Here is a 25,306-nt window from a genome sequence, read left to right as displayed (position 1 = left end):
CAGTCTCCCTGCTTCCTTGTGAGCTGGCTTGATAGCATGTCTCTTCCACAGATGTAGGGTGAAGTGAGACACTAAAGCTGGCCTGTGCAAAGTACCACTTTCGTGGCTAGACTGTAGCAGGTCTGAAGAGGACAACTGCAGACTGATTTCCCGCACCCATCCATTTATTGAGATTTCTTCTGCACAGGTGTGGAGGCAAGAAAATGTGGCGATCTGGTAAACAGTAAATGATCAATGTGGTTGCAATCTATGATACAGTTCACTTTGGTTCAACAAACATTTGCTGAATGTCTATGATGTGCAGAGACTGATGAATCAGTTCAAAACTTCCCAGTTTAAATGACTAATACAGTGGTTTTCAACCCTGGCTGCACTTGAGAATCCTAGCAGCTTAAAAGACAAAAACAGAAACAAACGAGGTCTGGGGTCCCTCTCCAGAGATTTGGATTTCACTGGTTGGGGGGTGATGGAGTGTGAGTATCAGTATTTTTTAAAAAGCTCCCCAGGTGTTTGAATGTGTAGTCAGGGGTAAGAGCTTTATGTGGCCATGTGTAGAAAGTCTGGAATAAGGGCTAAATTTAGATTTTAAGCAGTGGAAAGCTATTGTAGGTTTTTGAGCAAGTGAGGAAACATGAGGATGGCTGTAATGTGGGAAACTTCTCCTGACTGTACTGGGCAGAAAAGACTGGAGTCAAGAAACACTAAAAACAAAGAGACCTGGTAAAGAGTCTACTGCAATAGTTCAAGTAAGGGGTAATAAGATCCTAAACTAAGCAGTAGCCTTGAGAATGGAAAGAAGGGGTGAATTTCCTGGAAAGTGCAGGGCCAGGCAATTGTAGGACTGTTAAGGGCAAAGGGAGCAGTCCAGGCTGCCTCTGGGGCTATGGCAGGAAAGGAGGGCAGTGACCAGAGAGGTTCTCTTTCCCTTGCCCAGACCCACCTACCTCCACATTCCCACCTACTCTGAGACTGCAGAAGAAAGAACTTCTAGTATCTTTGGAGTTAAGAACTTATGAGAAGAACAAGAATATAGACACTTGGCTTTCAGGGGAAAAGTTCAAGGGCTGCTAACCTAAGCAATAAAGACTGAATATATTCGGGACACAAAATTTTAAGATGAAGCAAAACTTCATATATTTGCAAATTTTCTTTACCACAGAATTTTGATACAAAAAGAAATCATTCTCCTATCCAAGGCATTTATTCTCCTGCCCTGACCAGAGAGGACACAAACAATACCATTAATTTCTGGGCCACCTTATAACACTAGGCTCAGCTCATAGAAAAAATACAGAATCAACTGCAGCTTCAAACATCTTCCTAGATGCTGCCTAAGTCAGAAAGGAAGAGCCAACACAATAAAACTAGTAGGGTGGGGTGGCATGGGAATATAATCATTTATTTGGAGTGTAACCTGGTACTCCAAACAAAGGCTCTATTATCCTCAGCTGAAAGCTTTTAGGGCGTAAGGAGGAAGTGAATGGGATGACCGACTTGAGATAGCACCAAAAGAACAGAGATGACTTCACAGTCCTGGAAGATGGCAAAAGGCAGAGAGAAAAGACTGAACAATTAAAAGTGAACTGGGACATACCTTCGATGCTGGTACATCTCAAATTCCATTTTCCCCTCACCCTTCCCCAAATAACCAGACCATTTAGTTAACCTCTCTAGACAATGCTTGATCCAACAGATCATTCTAGAGCACAAAAAAATATATAGTTGTTATTTTATTGTAGAAGAAAAAATATTCCTAAGTATTTGTTAAATAACAATAACTCCTGACAAAATCATTCTTCAGGGTTCTTGGGCCTCACCATCTGGTCAAACACAGCAAGCTCTCCCTCAGCTTTATGATAAGCTTCATTAATATTGCCATAAACCACAGAAAAACCCAAAGATTTTCTAAATGGCTTCCAAATTTCTGCATAGATGCCCTTAATTAGTCCAAAGGTAAACAATAAACAAGTGGGCAGAGAAATTAGAAGGAGCTCTGAGAGGGGGAAAAAATGTTAACAACTGGTGAGTCTAGAACAAAGGGTATATAGGTGTTCATTACAACATTTTTTCGACAATTTTTTAGTTACAGGCAGACTGAAAAGTTGCTTTAGCACGATCATGCTATTTTCCAGATGTGCCTAAAAAACATATTCAATTATTTCTTTTCAAACCAGAAACAGAAAATCAGTTCTCCCCAAGGTGATACGTTCTATTCTGTTTAAAAAAGCTTCCAGAGCTTTCTGGAAAGTTTAAATTAAGGGGCTACCAGTACACTGATATGGTTTTATAGTTCTTGGGAAGTGTCTGAGTCAAACTCTCATCGAAGGTCTGTGATGGTCACTGCTCTGTCCACAACAGTCACGTGGCTGCAGCTCTGCAACAGGGAAAAAGAAAGAAAGGGAAAGTCCTGGAAAATTCTGGAAAGTCATCTTTAAAACTCCTTACTTGTTGAAGTCATGGAAGATATCTTTTACTTAACTTCCTGTGTGTTTTCTTATCTTTGAAAAGCAAGTTTAAAAGCTATTTACAATAAGCAGTTCACTGCCTAACTTCTTATATCTTTTGTATATTGTCATGATATATAAATATGTATGTTTTAAAAAACCCCAAACAAACAAAACTCCTATTTACAATGCTTATTCTGGCTAGTGGTTCCCAGGCTGGCAGCCAGACTGCTACTTAAATGGCTGTTATGGTACGGGGTCTGGGAATTATTACTTCCACCAACCCAGAATCAATAGGCTGTAGCCTGAATCAATGTGGGCCCATATACCTTCATTTATTTTTCAAATGTATGTATATTCTAGAGTCATTCATTAAATATACATTTATTTTAAATAACTGCTGGATTCATTGCAGTTTTTTGGGTTATTATGTCAACCAGATAATAAAGTACACCTACTCTCACATGGGGAATACTCCCTCTTGGCATGCTTAAGGGTTCATCCTAACTGAAAGCCTAGGCATTTCTGGGGGATCATACAGCCTCTGTTTCAACATCCTGGTACCTAGACATTTATTACAGTCCAAGGCAGGCTAACCTATTTGTGAACAAGTCTGTCAGAAAGTTCTTTCTCATACTCAGCTGAAAACTGTCATCCCACAGGGTCTTAAAGTTTTAGTTCTGGGAGTCACACCCAATACCTTTTTATACAACAATTCTTCTAACGTTTACAGTCAGTTCTCAGATGCTCCCTGGGGTTCTCTCCTAAACATCCCCAGTTTCTTTTATGTGACAAGGGTCTGACTCCCTTTTCCATATTGGTCACTTTTCAGGGAACCCAAAAGAAATAATAACACTCCACGGCCCGCACGGAGTGAAGCAATACTATCACGTTAGATGTGAGGGGAAAAACTGAAACATACTTCTCAGCAACTGGAACTTTTTACTCACGGAATACCACCTGGGGAAAAAAACTTTCTAATAAGGTCACAAAAATCCCTGTTATCTAAAATCAAATGAAAAGCAAAATTCCACAATTAAAGATACTTAAGTGCCTTTTTCTTTTGAATTCAAATCTCTTATTGAAGTGCAGGCTTAGCAACTGATGATGATGAAGGAAAAAACCTGACATTTAATAAGCAAGCTACTGCACTTGGTACTTTCTGTGCGTCACTTCATTTAATCCTGTCAATAACCCTATTCAAGTATGTATTATTATTATTATCATCTTCATTTACAGATGAGAAAGCCGAGGCCCAGGAAGGTTAAGTAACTTGATCAAAGACACACAGTCCTTAAGTAGCAGAGCTAAGACTCAAACTCCTTCCTATCCCACACCGCTTCCCATGTATGTTTTTATTAGGAAGATTTGGAAAAATAAGTGACAAGGCTGATCTTCTATGTGTGTCACAAAGGACAATGTGCCTCAGCAGCTCTTACTGTCCTCCCTGGTTAAAGCACAGCTCCGATTTCTTCTACATAGATACATACACAGAAGAGAGGCGGATCCTTGCTGTGTGGATGAAATCCTTTCTGGCGACAGGAAGAAATCTCCTCTAGTCCGTGGTCAGTTAGTCTAAAGAATCCAGTTCTGAAATAAGAAAAAGCAGGTCTAGAATCAAGCAAAGGTGTCCCCTCAATCACACACACACACACACACACACACACACACACACACACACACACACACACACACACACACACACCCAGTGCAGTGAAGAGCTCACTTTGAGACAGCCTCAAAAGTATGCTGGCTCATAGGTCTCTTCTCTGGTGAATGAATCAGAGAATGACTCATCACCGCCACCACGCTACATTTACTGGGAGAATTCATAGTAAATAACAGGATTTAGAATGAAAAAGAAGTTAACTTTTGGAGATAATCTGTTGGATTTTGAAATTTTCTAATCTGATATCAATCTCTTGAAATTCCTACTGCTTCAAGTCAAACACTTCAAATTTTTTATGTCCTTTTCTTATAAAAGCATCTAGGTTGTTGCTTGGATACTTTTGTAAACAAGTTAGAGTAGGTTTATCAGGATATAGGACTTAAAAGGAAGCCTTTTTAAAAAGCCAATCCATACCACAATCTATATATTTTATAGAGGACAAGGTCTTAAGAATGGAGAACGTTTCCTCTGAGGCTATCTCCTTGCAAAACCCTGAACCACACTCTATGTACTTACTCCTGGAACTTGGGGGAACAAACAATGGCTATCGACTCTGGCAACATCATCTGGTAGGAGCAGTGAGTGTGTAGGTCTACACTGGAGAGGAAGGCGGTCTGCGTGGGATGAGTCTGAGAAGAGAAGAGAAGGCAGGGACCCCTTCAGCGAGAATACACAGTCAAGCCTGGCCCATGAAGGAAGGTAGAGCCAAGTAATTCTCAATAACTTGCCACGATCTCCTTACGTACAAAGCCATTAGCAGCCATGAGGAATATGCCTGAAGTTCATAATAAGTAATAAACCTCCTTCCCAGCACTGTAAATGAGTATAGTGTAACATGAGTATGTGAAGAGACTCAATTTCTAATTGACCATCAAGACTTATCTGGCTACTCACAAGCTCTCTCAACACAATGGCGTCTCCCATACTGGATCAGACAGTACCTGCTGCCCAATACAACAACCTAGTAGAAGTCAAGGACTTAACAAAGCACAGTTAGATGAATGATTCTTCTTCCTGATGGAGGGGTTAAAAGGTCAAGCATGAGCCTGGGGCTCTATAGGCAAAAGTAGCAAAAGCTGTCCTGTGGTTAAAGCGTATCTTTCAAGGTTATGAGAGGCAGAGGGTTACTGGGATTTCAGAAGGGTAGTTAAATCACACAAAGGACCCTGTCTTATTTGAGAAAAAGACCAAGATATTGAATTTTGAGGGTAATCAGTTAAAGCACCATCTAAATTACATTCAGTTTATCTCATCTGTTTTCAGTTACTTAATGGTTTTTTGGCCACGCCTCGTGGCTTGTGGCATCTTAGTTCCCCAACCAGGTATTGAACCTAGGCCACAGCAGTGAAAGCACTGAGTCCTAACCACTGGAATCCCACAGTTATTTAATGTTTCATTGATCACACTCTTTGTACACAAATGGACCATATAATGACTTACGTTCATCTCAGAGGGGGTGTGAGATAACAAGGATGGAAAAAGAAAGACCCAATATGACTCAAAAAGACCACCAATCTTTACTGACAGAAAAGCACAGAAAATAAATATGTGCCCTTGACCAGTGTTTTCAACCCTGTTGTGCAAAAATGAAGCTTCTGAGGAACTTGTCAAAAGCACAGGCTCCTGCACCCCACCCTGGAAATATCCATCCTGAGAAGGAAATTTTTTTCTTTAAAGCTCACTAAATGATTCTTATTAAATGATTCTTATGTGCAGCCTCATCTGAGAAGCACAACTGCATAGAATGCTGTGACCTGCTCATTGTGGAAGAGGTCTGCAATACAGGAACATGTTAGCTGAGTGCTGACAGTAAATCTACACACAGGTCTGCATGGGGAAGGAAAGAACTTTCATGACCACAAGGGAGAAACAGTTTCTACCTAATAAGAATATGATCCTATAGACTGTTAGGGTAAAACGGCCTGTGCCAACACCCTACACCCCATGGTTACAGCCTGAAATTTTAACTGAGAACAAAAAAGACCTACACAAGCTGATGAAGGTCTCCTATCTAAAGTTGGGTTAGCTAGAAAGATGATATACAGATACATAGCAGGGGATCAATAAATAATTGTTAAACTAAACCCAAAAAATCTTGTTTGAGCCTCTGCTCCCCACTAACTACTGCACCTTCTCTCCTTCCCTTTACAGACAAGTTTCTTGAAAAAACAGTTATGCTCACTGTGTCCACCATGCTGGTGACAGAGGCAGGCATTTTTAGGAAGAGAAAACGATACACCAAAGGAGCAGAAATAAGTGAGGAGAGTGAATGCTCAGGGCAGCCTGGGTGCCTGAATGAGTAGGGCAGCCACAGGAGAGCAATGCCAGGTAAGACAAGGTGAAGGAGTGCCTTGAATACTGAGTTGGGGGTTACACAATAGTTGGTGATAAACATGACCATACAAAGTTTTTGACCAGGGAACCTGATTTATAGCTGGCAAGGTACAGAAGGAAGAACTGACCTTTTGCCTTCTCCTCTTGCCAATTTTAAGATCTGAGCAAACGTTATGGTCTGCTTTTGTTTGCTTTCAATCCCAAGTTAGGAAGGAATGCTACAGAAATATCATGGGGAAAAAAAGCTGGAATACTATCAATTTAGGCTCTAAATTTCTTCCTAGCTGGGCCCCCACTGATATTAAAAATCCTTTTACTCATTTGTGGCTAAGATCTACCTGAAGTCTAAACAGAAATTATTCCAAACTTTCCCCATCTTCTCCAGTTTTTAGTATATGTGCTGCCGAAGCGAGCACCATCTTCTCCAGTTTTTAAACTTACCTGTCTCCTCCTGCTGGGCAGTGGATCTAGTTGTTGATAGCAAGATCACCTAAAATGAGTTCCCTCAACCCCTCCAATTATAACCTCAAAAATCTCTCGGTATCTTTCTTTCTTCCTTCAATTCTGTCTCAGAGGAGTGAGTGTTTTCTCCCCCATATGAAGATGACTCCCTTTTTGTACTTCTGATTTAATACTTTCCTATCTTCCATTACCTTGTCTCTCCTGACCTCTGACATCTGCTGCACAGGCTCCACTATACTCCACCAGCTCACTGGGTTTAAAAACATGTTCAGGGGCTTGCCTGGTGGCGCAGTGGTTAAGAATCCGCCTGCTGATGCAGGCGACACGGGTTTGAGCCCTGGTCCAGGAAGATCCCACATGCCGCGGAGCAACTAAGCCCGCCTGTGTGCCACAACTACTGAGCCTGCGCACCTAGAGCCCGTGCTCTGCAACAAGAGAAGCCAGTGCAATAGGACCATGCACTGCAACGAAGAGTAGCCCCCGCTCGCTGCAACTAGAGAAAGCCTGCGCTCAGCAACGAAGACCCAACGCAGCCAAAAATAAATAAATAAATATATTTTTAAAAAAATGTTCAGACAACTATACATAAGAATGCAGATGAACCTTAAAAACTGAGTGAAAGGGCTTCCCTGGTGGTGCAGTGGTTGAGAGTCCGCCTGCCGATGCAGGGGACACGGGTTCGTGCCCCGGTCTGGGAAGACCCCACATGCTGCGGAGCGGCTGGGCCCGTGAGCCATGGCCGCTGAGCCTGCGCGTCCAGAGCCTGTACTCCGCAACGGGAGAGGCCACAACAGTGAGAGGTTCGTGTACCGCAAAAAAAAAAAAAAAAAAAAAAAAAAAAAATTAAGAAAAAAAAAACACAAAAAAAAAAAAAAAAAAAAAAAAAAAATATTGAGCAAAAGAAGCCAAGTACAAAAAAATACATATTATATAATTCTATTTACATAAAGTTCAAAACCAGGCAAAACTAAACTATTGAGTTTAGGGATACACACTTAGGTGGTAAAGCTATAAAGAAAAGCAAAGAATTTCCAGAAATGTCAAGTGAGGGACTATCTATACCAGAGAGGAAGGGTAACTGGGCAGGATATGGAGGTGGGAGTGTGCTTCTGGCAACACTCTATTTCTTGACCTAGGTAATGTGTGCGCACAGATGTTTGTTTAATGATTCATTAAAGTGCACATTTATTTTACGTACTTTCTTATACACATTTCAAATATAAAGGTTTAAAAACAAACCAAAATAAAAACAGAACACATTTTCACACTAAACCATAAATCAAGCAAACTCTCTCAACCTGGCTATTCCTTAAGCCACCATTCCATCTCTTTCCTTTCCTTTAGTCAGTACTAAGCTCTTCAAAAAATCAGTATATATTTCACTATCACCACAACCTCAATACCCATTACTTCTTAAACCTTTTTAATCTGCATAAAACCCACTAAATTGAGGTCATCAATGACCTCATCAAATCCAAAGGGCTCATACAAGTCTTCATCTCTCTGCAGCATGTGACATAGTTAACATCCTGAAGCTTCTTAAGATGTTCCTCCTCCTTTGGCATCTGTGCCTTAACACTCCCCTCACCTTTCTCTGACATCTCCTCGCTTCACGACTGACTACTCCCTACGCTCCCCTAAGTGGCCTGTCCTTCAAGCTGCCAGTGAATCTCTTCCTGTTCTCCACCCTCCTCCAGTTCCAAGGCTTCCAAGGTCAGCTGTATGCAGAGGTCTCCCGGTTCTCTTTCCCACCTAGACCGTGTTCCCAAGTTCCAACTGCCTGATAATTACCTCCACCAATATAATGTCAAATCTTTACTACAGAAGACACCATTTGCCCCACTTCCAAGTAAGTTCTCCTGCTGGAGCCTCTGTTTCTGCTTATGAGATGATTAATCATTGCCACCCCCATGAGTCAGGCCTGAAATCTCTAAGTCATCACTTACTCATCATCCTCTCTTACTCATTCCCCACATCCTCTGAAATCCTACATTTATCTCTTCCTTCCCAAATGCACTGCCATCACCGTAGCTCTCATCATTATTAGATTTTTATCATCACATTAACCTCTTAAATGATCTCCCTGCTTCAACCTCCTCACTAAAAAGCAGAACTATCCTGCCTGTCCACCCAAAACCCTCCAGAACACTGCTCCTAAAGTATCATGTGAAAGCTTACCTACAACTGTTTCCTGATATGAACCATAAGCCCCAGAAAACTGGACCACTCAATGCTGCAGGATCACAGTCTGCCTATTCCAGTGTTGTCCCCTCCATATGGAACTCTCCCTTGGCTCACCTTGTCAAAATTCTAGAAAATCACCCCAGGTGTGATCCTTCCCTCCTCTGAATTCCACAGGGCTGTTTGCACCTCTTGAGGCACCTGGCACATTCTGCCTCACATGAAGAGTTATGACTTGTCTATATGTCAGTCTCCTTTATGAGACTAAAATCATATCTTACTCAAACTTGTATCCCCTGGCGGATAAGGTACAAGTTTTCTACTCCCCATGTACGATAATGGGGGACACACAATAAAAGGCAAATATTTATGAAACGACAGAGGCACACTGACTGCCTCACAGGTCAGTATTTCCCAAATTCTAATATACAAGTGTGTGCAATCTTCCCAAATCCAGAAATGAGCTGCCTTGTTTTTATGTAACCCTGTCACACAATATGGAAAACAGTTTGGTCTATGAGAATGAGGGGTTGAAAAGGAATAGAAAGAAAAATTAAGAAGTAATCTTTAGGGATGGAATTATGTTTTACCTGAATATTACCAGAAGACTGTTAATACATGCAGACACTTGAAAATCTCCTATATTCGTGGCCCTTCTGATTTATGTAAAAGTATAGGCTGCTTTAAGAAAGACCAGATGGAGGGATCTGAATTAATTTCCTTGGCTCATTTAAAATATTTTGATTTATATACCTTTCAGGAACATCATTTGTACGAAGTAAGGCATAGTCTCTACCGTCAAGGTCCACATATACTCTAGGCTAGCATCCTATCACTGTTCATGCTCACAGGGGAATTGGGACTATAGGGAAACAAGTTCATTTCCATTAAAAAATTTTAAGTTAAAAAGCCCTAAGTAATGCCCGGAAATCAATACTGTGGTGCAAGCAGTTACATATGCTAGGGAAGTCAAGTCTGCATCCAACAGAGGGAAATACAACCATCTAAATAGTCTGGATACAATTCACTCTGCTCCAAGAAAAAAATAAGCAGTGTGTTTATAATATCATGTGAGAAGAGGAGACGAACCCCTGGAGAGCTCGGAATTGCTTACGTGAATCCAGCCCAGGGTGATGAGACCCTGCTGATCCTGTATGAGGAAAAGCTCTTCTTCGTTCTCGGTGTTGCAATAATCAGACCCAGCACTTTGCTTGGGGATGAGGACATGGGTAATGGTAAATTCATTCCTCATCTGTCAAATGAGAAAACAGCTCATCACAATTCCCTGGCACTTAGGCAACCCCACTCTGTCACAGCAGTGGAAAGTTAAACATCTGTACAAGCGAAGGCCCTTCCCCCCAGCAGGAGTCTCCTAAGTGAGGTGAGTTCCTTATGTCAGTCATGTTCACAACCCTGACTGCCCAAGTACATTGCCTGGGGCCCTCTGCAAAGCCACAGATGCCCACAGCCCTGTGGGAATTCCCTGCTGCAGCCGAACAGGTCTACTCGTGATTCTTAAGAAGCTCTGGGTACCATTTCTCTTCCTTTGTTCATGTCCAGAGTAGTTTCCTTTTACTATTTCTCTAAGCCCTTCCCATCCTTTAAAGCTCAGTTTAAGTCTATTCCACCTTATGTGTTTATTTATTCGGCAGTTAGTAATGGGTTCTTTAAGCACCTCCATTTAATGATCCTTCTTTCCTCATCATTCCTAGTGCTTTTATTGTACATACTAGTCAGCATACTATCTGTCTTTTGGTGTATATCTCCCATCTCTCCAAAGTGCCTGGGTACTTTTTGCGGACACATGCTCCGTGCCTTACATATTTCATATTCCCAGGTCCTGCCATAAAGTCGGTGTTCAAAAGCTAATATACAGGATCTTCCTACCAGGTTTAGAATTAGGTATTTCTTACCACTGGCATTAAAATAATCAGTTCAGTTCAAGGGACTCTGAAAATCAATCAAATACAGGGTCACTAAAATCAAGGTGACATTGCATTACGCTGCCCATGGCTCTTTGGCAGAAGGATTGGCACAAAGAGTAACTGACCCTGGATATCTTCTCTGAGAGTCACAGGAGGCCAAGAGGGAAGAAACAGTCTCAGCTCAGGAAAGCATTTGTCTTTTACCAGTTTTCCACAGAGAATTCCACATGTCTCTACTCCCCGGGCAGTGTTGGCACTGGCCAACTGGAGAAACCGTGGGCAGAGCTTCCCAGGCACCACCACGTGGCGCAGTCCATCGATTGTAGGAGCTGTAATGGAGAAGGAAGAAACGTCTGAGATCATGGGGCACAGCCTCCCCAAGCAGACCTCAGAGTTGGCAGCCCTAGGAGAGCAATGCTAAATCACTGGGGTCCCGCAACTGTAGGTAGCACATGGGGATCTCATCCTTATGGTGGAAGAAAAAGGGCTGTAAAGTCTCTTCTCCAACCTCTTGCTACAGCCATTGGGAGTATGTTATTTCAAGAAAAGAAAAGAGGCTTTAATCATTCAAGTTAACACAAAGGTAAACTACTGCTTAAAAGAAGTTTCTGAGCTATTCAGGAATAATAGTGAGAGACAATCCTGCCTAGTACATGGGGAGAAACCCTGAAGGCCAGGCTTCAAGAGTCCAGCACCCCTTGCCCACTCTTACCTTGTCCTTTTAAGTGGATCTTCTGCGAAGCTGAACTCCTTACATGACTACTTGAAAGACAATTCCTAACAAAAAGATCTATTCTAATAATCAAGGCATACTCATCATTTTGCCGCTATTGTTATTTTCTCAGATAGCCGTACGTTGGTGAGAGGAGGAAAGACTCAACAGTTTTTTATCGCTAGACTGAATTATCACTGACTACATACAATACTTACCTTGACTAAACTCCTTACCAATTAGGAACATTTGCAGGGCAAGCACAATTCAGTAGCTCTTTTTTATTATTTAAAGGTCAGTGGTTGAATTGTAAAGTGGTACTATAAATCTCAAATTTCCTTTACAGAAGGTCAACAGTGGTCTCTAGTTCACTGAACATTTCAAATCTCTGTATAACCCTTAAAAGCTGAGGGTCTGACTTTCAAGGATGTTATTAGCTCTTCAGAAAATCGACCTGGCCCAGGTAAACTGTATGTCTTAAGCAAAGTCCACTTTATAATATAGCTGTGATAGAACACAGTATGGTAATACTAATCAAATGGATTTCTGTGACCAGAGCCTAATGAGTGGTATCATGGAGGTAGTTGTAGCTGAATCTCCTGGAATGACACCCTGTTTGGTTGCAGCTGAGATAGAAGAGTACGGAAGCAAATGAATTCACTACCTTCTGAGTTGCTCAATGCTCCAGGTTTCAAGGATCTATCCACTACAGGTGGCTTGGCAGGCCTTACAGTTGTATTACAGTCCGAAGGCTGTGTGTATATAACAGGTGCCGTGGGGAACACATCTAGGGAGGGCTTCTCTAAGTCAGGTACCAGTGGGCCGTCCAGGCCAGGGTCCACCTTCCCAAACTCCTGTACAATTTTCAGTCGTTCTTTTTCTAGTTCCTGGTTCCGGATCATCTCCTCAAAGGCATGGAACTGTTCCTGCTCCAACTGTTGCTGCTTCTGTTGTGCCACCCTCTGTCTTTCCTTTTCCAGCTCTTGCTGGATGGCTACATTTCGGGCCAATTCTTCCTCTTCCTTCTTCTACAAAGAATGAATACGAGTTAGGGTAACACTTTATACTTAAGTGACTTCACATCTTAGAAGGACAAGGCTTTTCAGCAGGGAGATTGCCCCAAATGTACTTCTGCTCTAGCGCGAGTTCCCAACACAGAATTCATGCTTCCCTTAGTACCTCTATACCCATGGAACAGCTGCCGCTCCTGTCTATCTAACTACCATACACCTATTCTTCAAAAACAGTTAAAGTCCTGATCCTGTTGGTACCCTTTCCCAATGACTTTAACTAATGCATTTTCTTCTTTACCAAAAATCTCAAGGCAACTTATTGTCTGCACCTCATAATCTGTATCATACAATTTTAGCCTCTGGTGTGCCATGTATACATTCTGTATCCCAAGTATGGCTGTGAAGCAGAACCAACTCTAAACTTACAACTGCCATGTTGGGGGTCTCTATTGAATTCTGACCCTGAATGAAGCCTCTGAAATTTTTCTGGTGACTGGTCCAATATAGAGTGACATTTTAAACTACTAAGAAACATCAAGGAATAATCTCCTTCATGAAGGTTTTCACTCACTGGGTACCTTAGAAATACATAGCTGTTCACCTCTCTGCTGATTTTCAACATCAGAGTCCAGAACAGAATTCAGTAGAGTGTACAAAAGAATGTGGAAGTGCTTGCAGTGTGTGTTCTCACCTGACACAGACCAATGACACTGTCTCAGAGCTTCTCATGTGTTTTAACTGACTCTTCCTAACAAGAATCATTTGAAAATAGCTTGAAAAAAAACCCCAATTATTATAAACAGGTATACCTATGTTGGATATAATCAAATGTGTATCAAATATCCCAAATTCTCTGATCTAAAAACCTTATACTTTAGTTCGATTTTCATTGTTCTTAGGTTCTAGCTCTAGACATAGCAGACAAGCAATAGATATTCTGTCCCTCAAGTCATCCTCTTAGATAAACAGGCTAAATCTGTATTAGAATCCTCAGCCTAAACACCTTTTTTGAGTTTCTGGTCTTTGCCAATAAAGTAAAATATCACATTAAAATCACAAGATCTGCTGAAATATCTATTAGAATCCTAGGTCACAGCCTAAGAAACCAAAGTAATTTCCTTTTTTTTTTGCTATTACATACTCACTTTTTCTTCATTATAGTCTATATATTCTTTGGTATATCGTTTTAACAGTTCTGCTTTCAGCTCTTCTGCTTTGGGAAATGCAATCTCCTTTAATTTCTGAGACACAAAATCAAAAACTGGGAGTTAGAACAATTGCCAGCTAATTAAGTAGAGAAGTAAAAAGACCGAAGTCAAGTTGGCAATGGCAACAATGTTTCTCAAAACATTTAAATAATAATTTAAATTTAAATAATTTAACTTAAAATACACCCTACCGTACCAGACACTTTGTAACTGATCTAGTGGAATGGCCTCATCTCCTATTTGCAGGATATGCTGCTCAGATGCAGGTACTGCTACTTACATTTTGGAGTTAGTTTGTGCTTCTCTGAAGCTTTTAGATGGGCAACAGTTAAAGTGAAGACCCACCTTTACTGTGTCTTTCTTTTCAGGAATGACAGCCGATTTGTAATCTCGATGCTTTGGTAGTTTCTCAATAAAGAGCCTAAGGGAACAGATCAGATTGACTGTGATGCAGAGAAGATGTCCAAATGTCCAAAAGACTCTGAAGCAATGCAACTCCCTTACCCTGCAGAGACTACCTGATGGGTTTCCAGGCATGCAGGGATAACAGGAACACCCTGACAGGCCATGCTCCCCACTCATCTCTAGCCCTGTAAGGAGCAGCAGAGTGTTTCCCTCTTCCCCCAAATCAGATGTGCAGCAGCACCAGACGCCTACAACAAAAATGATGGGGAGGAAAAAGCCTATCCTGCACCCCAAAATACACCTCCAAAGAGGTTCTCTTCTTGTTGTGACAGTAACAGGCTTCCAAAGGAAAAGGCCTCTCACAAATCATTCTTCAGAGATCAGTTTGGCAGCCAAGGACAGGAGGCTAAGAGAAAACCCACATTCTATTACTACTTCTAACTCTGTGTGACCTTTAATGCTGGCTTTTCTTCTTTGGGATTCATGTTCCGTCAGAGAAGAATATTCCTTGCACCAGATTAAGCACTGAGATGCTTAAGACAGTTCATGTGTTATATGTGTGTAATATGTGCACGTTACATGTGTAACGTGTATTATGATCACTGATGAAAAGTGCTTAGAGAAACATTAAGTGCTAGATTTCCTCTTTCAGTTCTTGTCCTTGGCTGTAAAGCTCAGTGGGAAAAATAAACTGAATCAATTCATAGACCTCTAACATTTATGATGTCTACTTGGGGACGGTGAAAATAAATAGAAGTTCAGTAACTTGTCATAGCCAAAACGGAGGGTTCAGAATTCAATGCCAGCAGGCCAGTTCCAGAGTCTACTCTTTCAACCACTATATCGTACTGCCTCCTCATGGCTCCTGGAATGTCCAGAACTGTTGGAGGGGTTCTGAACAAAGATGTCTTTCAACAGAATTAGGTTGTAATAAACACAAGCTGAGACCCAAAACAAATAAACTGAGGGTAGCTTGCCCACAGCCACAAAACACTGTTATGTAGTTGGGATTAACTGACTCTTTTTCACTTTCTGCCCATGGGTAGGAGGAAACAAAAGAGGAAGACTCAGTAAAGGGAAAAGAAGATCCCCACCAAAACACACCCTCTATAGATGAGCCATCCTCCTTCTGTTCTAATTAGGCACATGAAAATTTCATTTCAATCCAATTTCACAAGACCCCTCAGGCAGGGATGAATTCCAAAATCAAAACAATTCTAAAAATTGTCCTTTGGGTTCATGAAAAATGAATTAAAAGTTTCCTTGAAGTCTATACTTAAAACAAGCACAGATTCACTTTTCAACCATAAAGTCCTGAAGAGGATATTAGGATAAATAAGGCATAGATCTTGTGCTCAAGAGACCTATTATTCAGTAACTCAAAAGACCAAGGTACACGTTCACTACCTTCAGCAGGCTAAGTGTGCTTTGTATTGAAGCCTCAATCAGTCAAGAAAGTAACATGTCATATAAACACCACACTTTATTTTTATTTATGCTCTCAGCCTGAAGAACTGTGAAGTCCCTGAGGCCAGAGATTTCTGTTTCATGCTTCTTTGTATGTTCCTCTAAAGCCAGCACAGTGCCTTGTATAAAGAGGCACTGAAAAAATATCTGATGAATAAAATTGTCTTAAAACCTTTGGATGAGCTGAGTGAAAAAACAAAGTGCAAAAAAGTATATATAACATGCTACCTTACATGTAAGAAAGGGGAAAATTATATATAGGCACACCTCAGAGATATTGAGGGTTTGGTTCCAGACTACTGCAATAAAGCAAATGTTGCAATAAAATGAACCACATAAGTTTTCTCATTTCTCAGTACATAAAAAAGTTATGTTTACACTACAGTGTACTCTATTAAGTGTACAATAGCATTAGGTCTAAAAACATATACACTTTAATTTAAAATACTTTATTGCTAAAAAATGCTAAGAATCATCTGACAATGCAGGGTTGCCACAAACCTTCAATTTGTAAAAAATACAGTATCTGTAAAGTGCAATAAAACAAGGTATGCCTGTGTGCATGTATATATATTCATTTATTTTGTTTATAAGTATATAAAGTAACACAGGAAGTATATACAGAAACTAGCAAAAATAGAGGACAGGGGAAATAGAGTAGATGAGACAAGAGTGGGAGTGAAAATTTTCACTATATACCTTTCATTTTATTATTTTGATTTTGAACCATGTAATGAAAACTAACTTATAAGATAAAACTCCCAGACCTGAACATGAATACCTTTCTCTTGTTTCAGTAACTGTAGTCAATTTTCTGCATAGGGACATATGGGCAGAAGCAACTCCTGAAAACAGAATGGGCAGCATAACCCACTGCCCACACTGGAGGCAACAGAGCTTGGTGGTTAGGAGGGCAGGCTCTGGAGCCACCCTGCTTCGGTTCAAATCCTGGCTTTAAGCACTTACTAGCTGTGTGATCTCCAGCACTATCCCTCAGTTTCTCTCTATATATAAATTATATATACAGAGACAAACTAGTACTACCTGATAGGGCTGCTATGACATTAAAATAGATTTTTAAAAATAAATAAAATGCTGAGCACAGTGCCTAGCACATAGCCAACATCTGCTATATGTTTATATGATTGTTTTTACTAATAAATAAAAACGTGAGCAAGAAGAAGAGATGAAGATGTTAACACCAGGGTTAGAAATTTTCTAGGCAGAGAATAGCTGTGGCCCAGATGTATACTGTTCTCTGGGTTATATCTGGTTGCAGCCTACAGACAGGAAATGTACCCAAGCAAACAAAGATGCGTTGGCGAAACACAAGCAAAACAACCTAATGGAACAATAGAAAAAAAGAGGTACACAGAAAAGTAAATAAAAAGGCAAATAATTATATAAAATGATACTCAACTTTACTTACATATGAAAGAAATTCAAATTAAGATGAGATATCATTTTCATCTATCAGATTGGCAAAGGCTTAAAAGTTGATTACAATCAATGTAGGCAAGGGCATAGAGAAATGGGTATCCTTACACACTCTTAGCAGGACTGTAATTTGATAATACCTTTTTCCTTAGGAGAGGAAGGGGAGTGGGAGACAAGTATTCAAAATTTAAAATGTGTATATCCTAGGGCTTCCCTGGTGGCGCAGTGGTTGAGAGTCCGCCTGCTGACGCGGGGGACGCGGGTTTGTGCCCCGGTCCAGGAGGATCCCACGTGCTGCGGAGCCTGCGCGTCTGGGGCCTGTGCTCCACAGCGGGAGGGGCCGCAGCAGTGAGAGGCCCGCGTACCGCAAAAAAAAAAAAAAAAAAAAAAAAAAGTGTATATCCTTTAAACTCACAACTCCACATCTATGAATTTATCCTATAATAATACAAAAATATATGTATAAGACTGTTAAATACAGCATTGTTCATAAAAGTAGGGCAACCCGAAAACCTAAATGACCATCAGTAGGGGATTATTTAATAAATTATGGTGTACCCAAATGTGGAAAAACAACATAACCATTCACTCTTTCCTTCAACAAATATTTACTGAGAATCTACTGTGGGGTCAGGAATTATTATAAAGGCTGGCAACTTGGCAGTGAATGTCACAGTCACAAATTCCTCCCCACCAGAGAGTGTACATTACAGTGGGGGAACAGACAATAGACAAAATAAAAAGTATTATAGATAATCAGTGCTAGGAAAAAGTCACTAATAGGGAAGGGGAATAGAAGTGACAGGGAAGGGATTGAGCTTTTAGATAGGGCAGCTAAGGAAGGCATCACTGAGAAGGTAGCAGTTAAGTAAGGACTGGAAGAGTAAGCCATGACGATATCTGGGATAAGTCTGTTCCAGGCAGAAGAAACAGCCCTAAGGCAGAATGAGATGCTGGATCAATGTGTCCTGATGCGGAAAGATATGACTGTTAAGAAAGCAAACTGTAGAAAATAATATATTGTATGATCTCATTCAGGCTTTAAGAAAAAAGGATAAAGACACGAGCCCATGTGTTTGCATGGGCATACTTTCTTAACAAACACATAAACACACAAGAAACATAACAGTGATTACCTCTGGCGGATGGGAATTTTCTTTTCACTTTAATATTTCCCTTGCTGTATGGTTTGAAAAAAATTTGTTTGAATTAGGAACAAATATTACTTTTGTGTAAAAATAATTTTAAAAGTCAAGCAGAAATTCTATAACATGGATGTATTAAGGGCTCTAATTTCTTCCCATCTTAAAAGTTAGTCAGCAAAGTGAGCATGGGCACAAATGAAAACCCTCTTCAGCCCATAAGCCCCAGTCCTGGTGGTAAACATTTTCAACACAGGTGACAGGACATTTTCAGAAAGCAGGTCTGTGTTGTAGGGGGCTCACACAGCAGACAGGAATATCCTAAGTCCTGTGTAACTCTCTTCTATGCAGCCTAGTCGATGACCATAAAAAGCTGCGAAAGAATCCACCGCCTGGATTACTGTCTGTGCTCACCATGAAAATATGCACTGATTTAATATGTTGAAGATCCTTCTTCTATACTGGGGTCTGCAAAAGGCAAAGCATGCCTACAGTAGGGGAAACCTCTGAGGGGGGAAATGTGCTTGAGATAATTAAGATGCCTGAACTGCTCAAGGGAAAAGAACAAACATGCCTTTAAAATCCTGAGTTAAAGTATGCAAAAGGTCTAGAACAATGACTCAATAGTGGGGGGGAGGCAGAAGAGTGGTGAGGTAGAGGCCTACCCTCTTCCCTCCTCTCTCCTCAGTGTAATAACTGCCAAAGTGAGCCGTTGTTAACTGACAGGAATATACCAAGTAAACTGCGGTAGAAAAACTGACCAAGAATACTGAGCTAGAAGTTTTTTTGCAACTCCTAGGGCTTGTCAGTTCACAGAATCAGAGTTAGGGCCTTGAAGATATCTGCAGGAAAAATGAAGGTAGCTACATTTATTGATCCAGGTCTAGCCAATCCAACAAAGTCCCAAATTAAACCCCAAATCTAACAAGTTAAGTAATACATTCTACCCTCCTCTCACTCAACTCTCCTCTAGGCCTAGTTCATCATGTTGAATGGTCCTATAAGCAGAACACCACATACAGGAACAGACTCCCCGTATCGGTCTTGTTGTTAACACTGATATTCATATCACTCAAAGTAACACCAAATCACAGAAAAAAAACAACTTCTTAAGCATCCGTGTACCATTAATCCTACTCCCTCTTGCCTATATAAGAGTTTATTTCTACACTGCAACTCTCTTTTCTGTACCGTTAGCCTCTCCTTCTCCACAGTATCCTTTCCATCAGCAAAAAGTATGCTCTAGAATCTCCGATCTTAAAACACACACACACGCACACACACACGTACACGCACACACGCACATTCATATACTCCTTGTCCCCTTCAATTACTTCCTCAGTTTTCCACTTTACTTCCTGTCCAACTTCTCCAAAGAGCTGTCTATGCCAGGGCTTGGCAAACTACGGCTAGCGGGTCAAATCTAGCTCGCCATCTGTTTTTATAAATAAAGTTTCATTGGAACACAGCGTCACCCATTCATTTGTGTATTATCAATGGCTTGCTTTCACACTACAAAGCAGAGGTTGCAACAGCGATCAAATTGCCTGCAAAGCCAAAAATATTTACTGGTGTTGGGTGCAGCCACTTTGCCCTAGGAACTCTGGTCTGAAGTGCTGGGGTCAAGACCTCTGCATGGGACACCCTGTGAGCAAATGAAACTAGATTAAGCACAAAGGAAAAGAAAACGAAGTATCGCTGACTGAAGAGCTACTGACAGGGAGGACCTTCAAGATGGCAGATCACCTTCCTCCCGACAAGTACATCAAAAATACATCTACCTGTGGAACAACTCCTACAGAACACCTACTGAATGCTGGCAGAAGACCTCAGACTTCCCAAAAGGCAAAACTCCCCACGTACCTGGGTAGGGCAAAAGAAAAAAGAAAAAACAGAGACAAAAGAAGAGGGATGGGACCTACACCAGTGGGAGGGAGCCGTGAAGGAGGAAAGGTTTCCCCACACTAGGAAGCCCCTTCGCGGGCGGAGACTGCGGGTGGCGGAGGGGGGAAGCTTCGGAGCCGCGGAGGAGAGCGCAGCCACGGGGTGCGGAGGGCAAAGCGGAGAGATTCCCGCACAGAGGATCGGTGCCGACCAGCACTCACCAGCCCGAGAGGCTTGTCTGCTCAGGAAGCCGGGGTGGGCGGGGGCGGGGAGCTGAGGCTCGGGCTTCAGGCTTCAGGCTTCGGAGGTCGGATCCCAGGGAGAGGACTGGGGTTGGCGGCGTGAACACAGCCTGAAGGGGTTAGTGCGCCACAGCTAGCTGGGAGGGGGTCTGGGAAAGAGTCTGGAACTAAGAGGCAAGAGACCATTGTTTCGGGGTGTGCGAAGAGAGGGGATTCAGAGCACCGCCTAAACGAGCTCCAGAGATGGGCGCGAGCCGCTAAACATAACAGTGATTACCTCTGGCGGATGGGAATTTTCTTTTCACTTTAATATTTCCCTTGCTGTATGGTTTGAAAAAAATTTGTTTGAATTAGGAACAAATATTACTTTTGTGTAAAAATAATTTTAAAAGTCAAGCAGAAATTCTATAACATGGATGTATTAAGGGCTCTAATTTCTTCCCATCTTAAAAGTTAGTCAGCAAAGTGAGCATGGGCACAAATGAAAACCCTCTTCAGCCCATAAGCCCCAGTCCTGGTGGTAAACATTTTCAACACAGGTGACAGGACATTTTCAGAAAGCAGGTCTGTGTTGTAGGGGGCTCACACAGCAGACAGGAATATCCTAAGTCCTGTGTAACTCTCTTCTATGCAGCCTAGTCGATGACCATAAAAAGCTGCGAAAGAATCCACCGCCTGGATTACTGTCTGTGCTCACCATGAAAATATGCACTGATTTAATATGTTGAAGATCCTTCTTCTATACTGGGGTCTGCAAAAGGCAAAGCATGCCTACAGTAGGGGAAACCTCTGAGGGGGGAAATGTGCTTGAGATAATTAAGATGCCTGAACTGCTCAAGGGAAAAGAACAAACATGCCTTTAAAATCCTGAGTTAAAGTATGCAAAAGGTCTAGAACAATGACTCAATAGTGGGGGGGAGGCAGAAGAGTGGTGAGGTAGAGGCCTACCCTCTTCCCTCCTCTCTCCTCAGTGTAATAACTGCCAAAGTGAGCCGTTGTTAACTGACAGGAATATACCAAGTAAACTGCGGTAGAAAAACTGACCAAGAATACTGAGCTAGAAGTTTTTTTGCAACTCCTAGGGCTTGTCAGTTCACAGAATCAGAGTTAGGGCCTTGAAGATATCTGCAGGAAAAATGAAGGTAGCTACATTTATTGATCCAGGTCTAGCCAATCCAACAAAGTCCCAAATTAAACCCCAAATCTAACAAGTTAAGTAATACATTCTACCCTCCTCTCACTCAACTCTCCTCTAGGCCTAGTTCATCATGTTGAATGGTCCTATAAGCAGAACACCACATACAGGAACAGACTCCCCGTATCGGTCTTGTTGTTAACACTGATATTCATATCACTCAAAGTAACACCAAATCACAGAAAAAAAACAACTTCTTAAGCATCCGTGTACCATTAATCCTACTCCCTCTTGCCTATATAAGAGTTTATTTCTACACTGCAACTCTCTTTTCTGTACCGTTAGCCTCTCCTTCTCCACAGTATCCTTTCCATCAGCAAAAAGTATGCTCTAGAATCTCCGATCTTAAAACACACACACACGCACACACACACGTACACGCACACACGCACATTCATATACTCCTTGTCCCCTTCAATTACTTCCTCAGTTTTCCACTTTACTTCCTGTCCAACTTCTCCAAAGAGCTGTCTATGCCAGGGCTTGGCAAACTACGGCTAGCGGGTCAAATCTAGCTCGCCATCTGTTTTTATAAATAAAGTTTCATTGGAACACAGCGTCACCCATTCATTTGTGTATTATCAATGGCTTGCTTTCACACTACAAAGCAGAGGTTGCAACAGCGATCAAATTGCCTGCAAAGCCAAAAATATTTACTGGTGTTGGGTGCAGCCACTTTGCCCTAGGAACTCTGGTCTGAAGTGCTGGGGTCAAGACCTCTGCATGGGACACCCTGTGAGCAAATGAAACTAGATTAAGCACAAAGGAAAAGAAAACGAAGTATCGCTGACTGAAGAGCTACTGACAGGGAGGACCTTCAAGATGGCAGATCACCTTCCTCCCGACAAGTACATCAAAAATACATCTACCTGTGGAACAACTCCTACAGAACACCTACTGAATGCTGGCAGAAGACCTCAGACTTCCCAAAAGGCAAAACTCCCCACGTACCTGGGTAGGGCAAAAGAAAAAAGAAAAAACAGAGACAAAAGAAGAGGGATGGGACCTACACCAGTGGGAGGGAGCCGTGAAGGAGGAAAGGTTTCCCCACACTAGGAAGCCCCTTCGCGGGCGGAGACTGCGGGTGGCGGAGGGGGGAAGCTTCGGAGCCGCGGAGGAGAGCGCAGCCACGGGGTGCGGAGGGCAAAGCGGAGAGATTCCCGCACAGAGGATCGGTGCCGACCAGCACTCACCAGCCCGAGAGGCTTGTCTGCTCAGGAAGCCGGGGTGGGCGGGGGCGGGGAGCTGAGGCTCGGGCTTCAGGCTTCAGGCTTCGGAGGTCGGATCCCAGGGAGAGGACTGGGGTTGGCGGCGTGAACACAGCCTGAAGGGGTTAGTGCGCCACAGCTAGCTGGGAGGGGGTCTGGGAAAAAGTCTGGAACTAAGAGGCAAGAGACCATTGTTTCGGGGTGTGCGAAGAGAGGGGATTCAGAGCACCGCCTAAACGAGCTCCAGAGATGGGCGCGAGCCGCCGCTATCAGCGCGGACCCCAGAGACGGGCATGAGACGCTAAGGCTGCGGCTGCAGCCACCAAGAAGCCTGTGTGCAAGCTCAGGTCACTATCCACACCTCCCCTCCCTGGAGCTTCTGCAGCCCGCCACTGCCAGGGTCCCGTGATCCAGTGACAACTTCCCCGGGAGAACGCACGCCAGCCTCTGCCACCATAGGCTCGCCCTGCATTCCGTACCCCTCCATCCCCCTAGCCTGAGTGAGCCAGAGCCCCCTAATCAACCGCTCCTTTAACCCCCTCCTGTCTGGGTGAAGAACAGACACCCTCTGGCGACCTACACGCACAGGCGGGGCCAAATCCAAAGCTGAACCCCGGGAGCTGTGTGAACAAAGAGAAAGGGAAATTTCTCCATGTAGCCTCAGGAGCAGCAGATTAAATCTCCAAAATCAACTTGATGTACCCTGCATCTGTGGAATACCTGAATAGACAACAAATCATCCTAAAACTGACGTCGTGGACTTTGGGAGCAACTGTAGACTTTGGGGTTTGCTGTATGGAACAGACTAGTTTCTGATTTTTATGTTTATCTTAGTACAGTTTTTAACGCTTGTTATCATTGGTGAATTTGTTTATTGGTTTGGTTGCTCTCTTTTTTTATTACTTATTATAATTTTTTTACTTTAATAATATTTTTTTAAATTATTTTAATAACTTTTTAAAATTTAATTTAATTTTATTTTTCTCCCTTTTCTTCTGAGCCATGTGGCTGACAGGGTCTTGGTGCTCCAGCTGGGTGTCAGACCTGAGCCTCTGAGATGGGAGGGCTGAGTTCAGGACATTGGACTACCAGAGACCTCCCCACCCCATGTAATATCAATCAGCAAGAGTTCTCCCAGAGATCTCCATCTCAACGCTAAGACTCAGCTCCACTCAATGACCAGCAAGCTCCAGTTCTGGACACCCCATGCCAAACGACTAGCAAGACAGGAACACAACCCCACACATTAGCAGAGAGGCTGCCTAAAATCATAATAAGGCCACAGACACCCCAAAACACCCCACCAGCCGCAGTCCTGCCCACCAGGAAGACAAGATCCAGCCCTATCCACCAGAACATGGGCACCAGTCCCCACCACCAGGAAGCCTACACAACCCACTGAACTAACCTTACCCACTGGGGGCAGACACCAAGAACAGTGGGAACTACAAACCTGCAGCCTGCGAAAAGGAGACCCCAAACACAGTAAGTTAGGCAAAATGAAAAGACAGAGAAACACACAGCAGATGAAGAAGCAAGGCAAAAAACCCACCAGGCCAAACAAATGAAGAGGAAATAGGCAGTCTACCTGAAAAAGAATTCAAAGTAATGATAGTAAAGATGATCCAAAATCTTGGAAATAGAATGGAGAAAATACAAGAAATGTTTAACAAGGACCTAGAAGAACTAAAGGGCAAACAATGATGAACAACACAATAAATGAAATTTAAAATTCTCTAGAAGGAATCAATAGCAGAATAACTGAGACAGAAGAACAGATAAGTGACCTGGAAGATAAAATAGTGGAAATAACTACCACAGAGCAGAATAGAGAAAAAAGAATGAAAAGACATGAGGACAGTCTCAGAGACCTCTGGGACAACGTTAAACACACCAACATTTGAATTATAGGGGTCCCAGAAGAAGGAGAGAAAAAGAAAGGGACTGAGAAAATATTTGAAGAGATTATACTTGAAAACTTCCCTAATATGGGAAAGGAAATAGTCAATCAAGTCCAGGAAGCACAGAGAGTCCCATTCAGGATAAATCCAAGGAGAAACATGCCAAGACACATATTAATCAAACTATCAAAAATTAAATAACAAGAAAAAATATTAAAAGCAGCAAGGGAAAAGCAACAAATAACATACGAGGAAATCCCTATAAGGTTAACAGCTGATCTTTCAGCAGAATCTCTGCAAGCCAGAAGGGAGTGGCAGGACATATTTAAAGTGATGAAAGGGAAAAACTTACAACCAAGATTACTGCACCCAGCAAGGATCTCATTCAGATTCGAAGGAGAAATTAAAACCTTTACAGACAAGCAAAAGTTAAGAGAATTCAGCACTACCAAACCAGCTTTACAACAAATGCTAAAG

The 25,306-nt window shown here is 42.2% G+C and overlaps 1 protein-coding gene across 3 annotated transcripts in view; it reads right to left on the bottom strand.

Moving 5' to 3' along the window:
* Nucleotides 1-1,714: 1,714 nt before the first annotated feature.
* The window catches only part of STAMBP (STAM binding protein), a 38,382-nt gene continuing 14,790 nt past the window's right edge, over nucleotides 1,715-25,306 (bottom strand). Inside the window, exons 3-10 of one of the 3 annotated variants that reach the window (XM_024756283.1) lie at nucleotides 14,294-14,369; nucleotides 13,886-13,981; nucleotides 12,392-12,755; nucleotides 11,220-11,344; nucleotides 10,205-10,342; nucleotides 4,630-4,742; nucleotides 3,935-4,034; nucleotides 1,715-2,374 (exon numbers count right to left, since the gene is read on the bottom strand). In XM_024756283.1, coding sequence (XP_024612051.1) covers nucleotides 2,318-2,374; nucleotides 3,935-4,034; nucleotides 4,630-4,742; nucleotides 10,205-10,342; nucleotides 11,220-11,344; nucleotides 12,392-12,755; nucleotides 13,886-13,981; nucleotides 14,294-14,369 — 1,069 coding nt within the window. In that variant the 3' untranslated portion in view covers nucleotides 1,715-2,317. The remainder of the gene's footprint in view (nucleotides 2,375-3,934; nucleotides 4,035-4,629; nucleotides 4,743-10,204; nucleotides 10,343-11,219; nucleotides 11,345-12,391; nucleotides 12,756-13,885; nucleotides 13,982-14,293; nucleotides 14,370-25,306) is intronic. The other 2 variants (XM_024756282.1, XM_024756284.1) reach the window with 2 other exon arrangements.

The sequence above is a fragment of the Neophocaena asiaeorientalis genome, unplaced genomic scaffold, assembly GCF_003031525.2.
Source record: "Neophocaena asiaeorientalis asiaeorientalis breed wild unplaced genomic scaffold, Neophocaena_asiaeorientalis_V1.1 scaffold69, whole genome shotgun sequence".
In the NCBI taxonomy this organism is placed as follows: domain Eukaryota; kingdom Metazoa; phylum Chordata; class Mammalia; order Artiodactyla; family Phocoenidae; genus Neophocaena; species Neophocaena asiaeorientalis.
The sequence above is the reverse complement of the archived record's forward strand: the minus strand, read 5'-3'. Positions and strand labels throughout refer to the sequence as shown.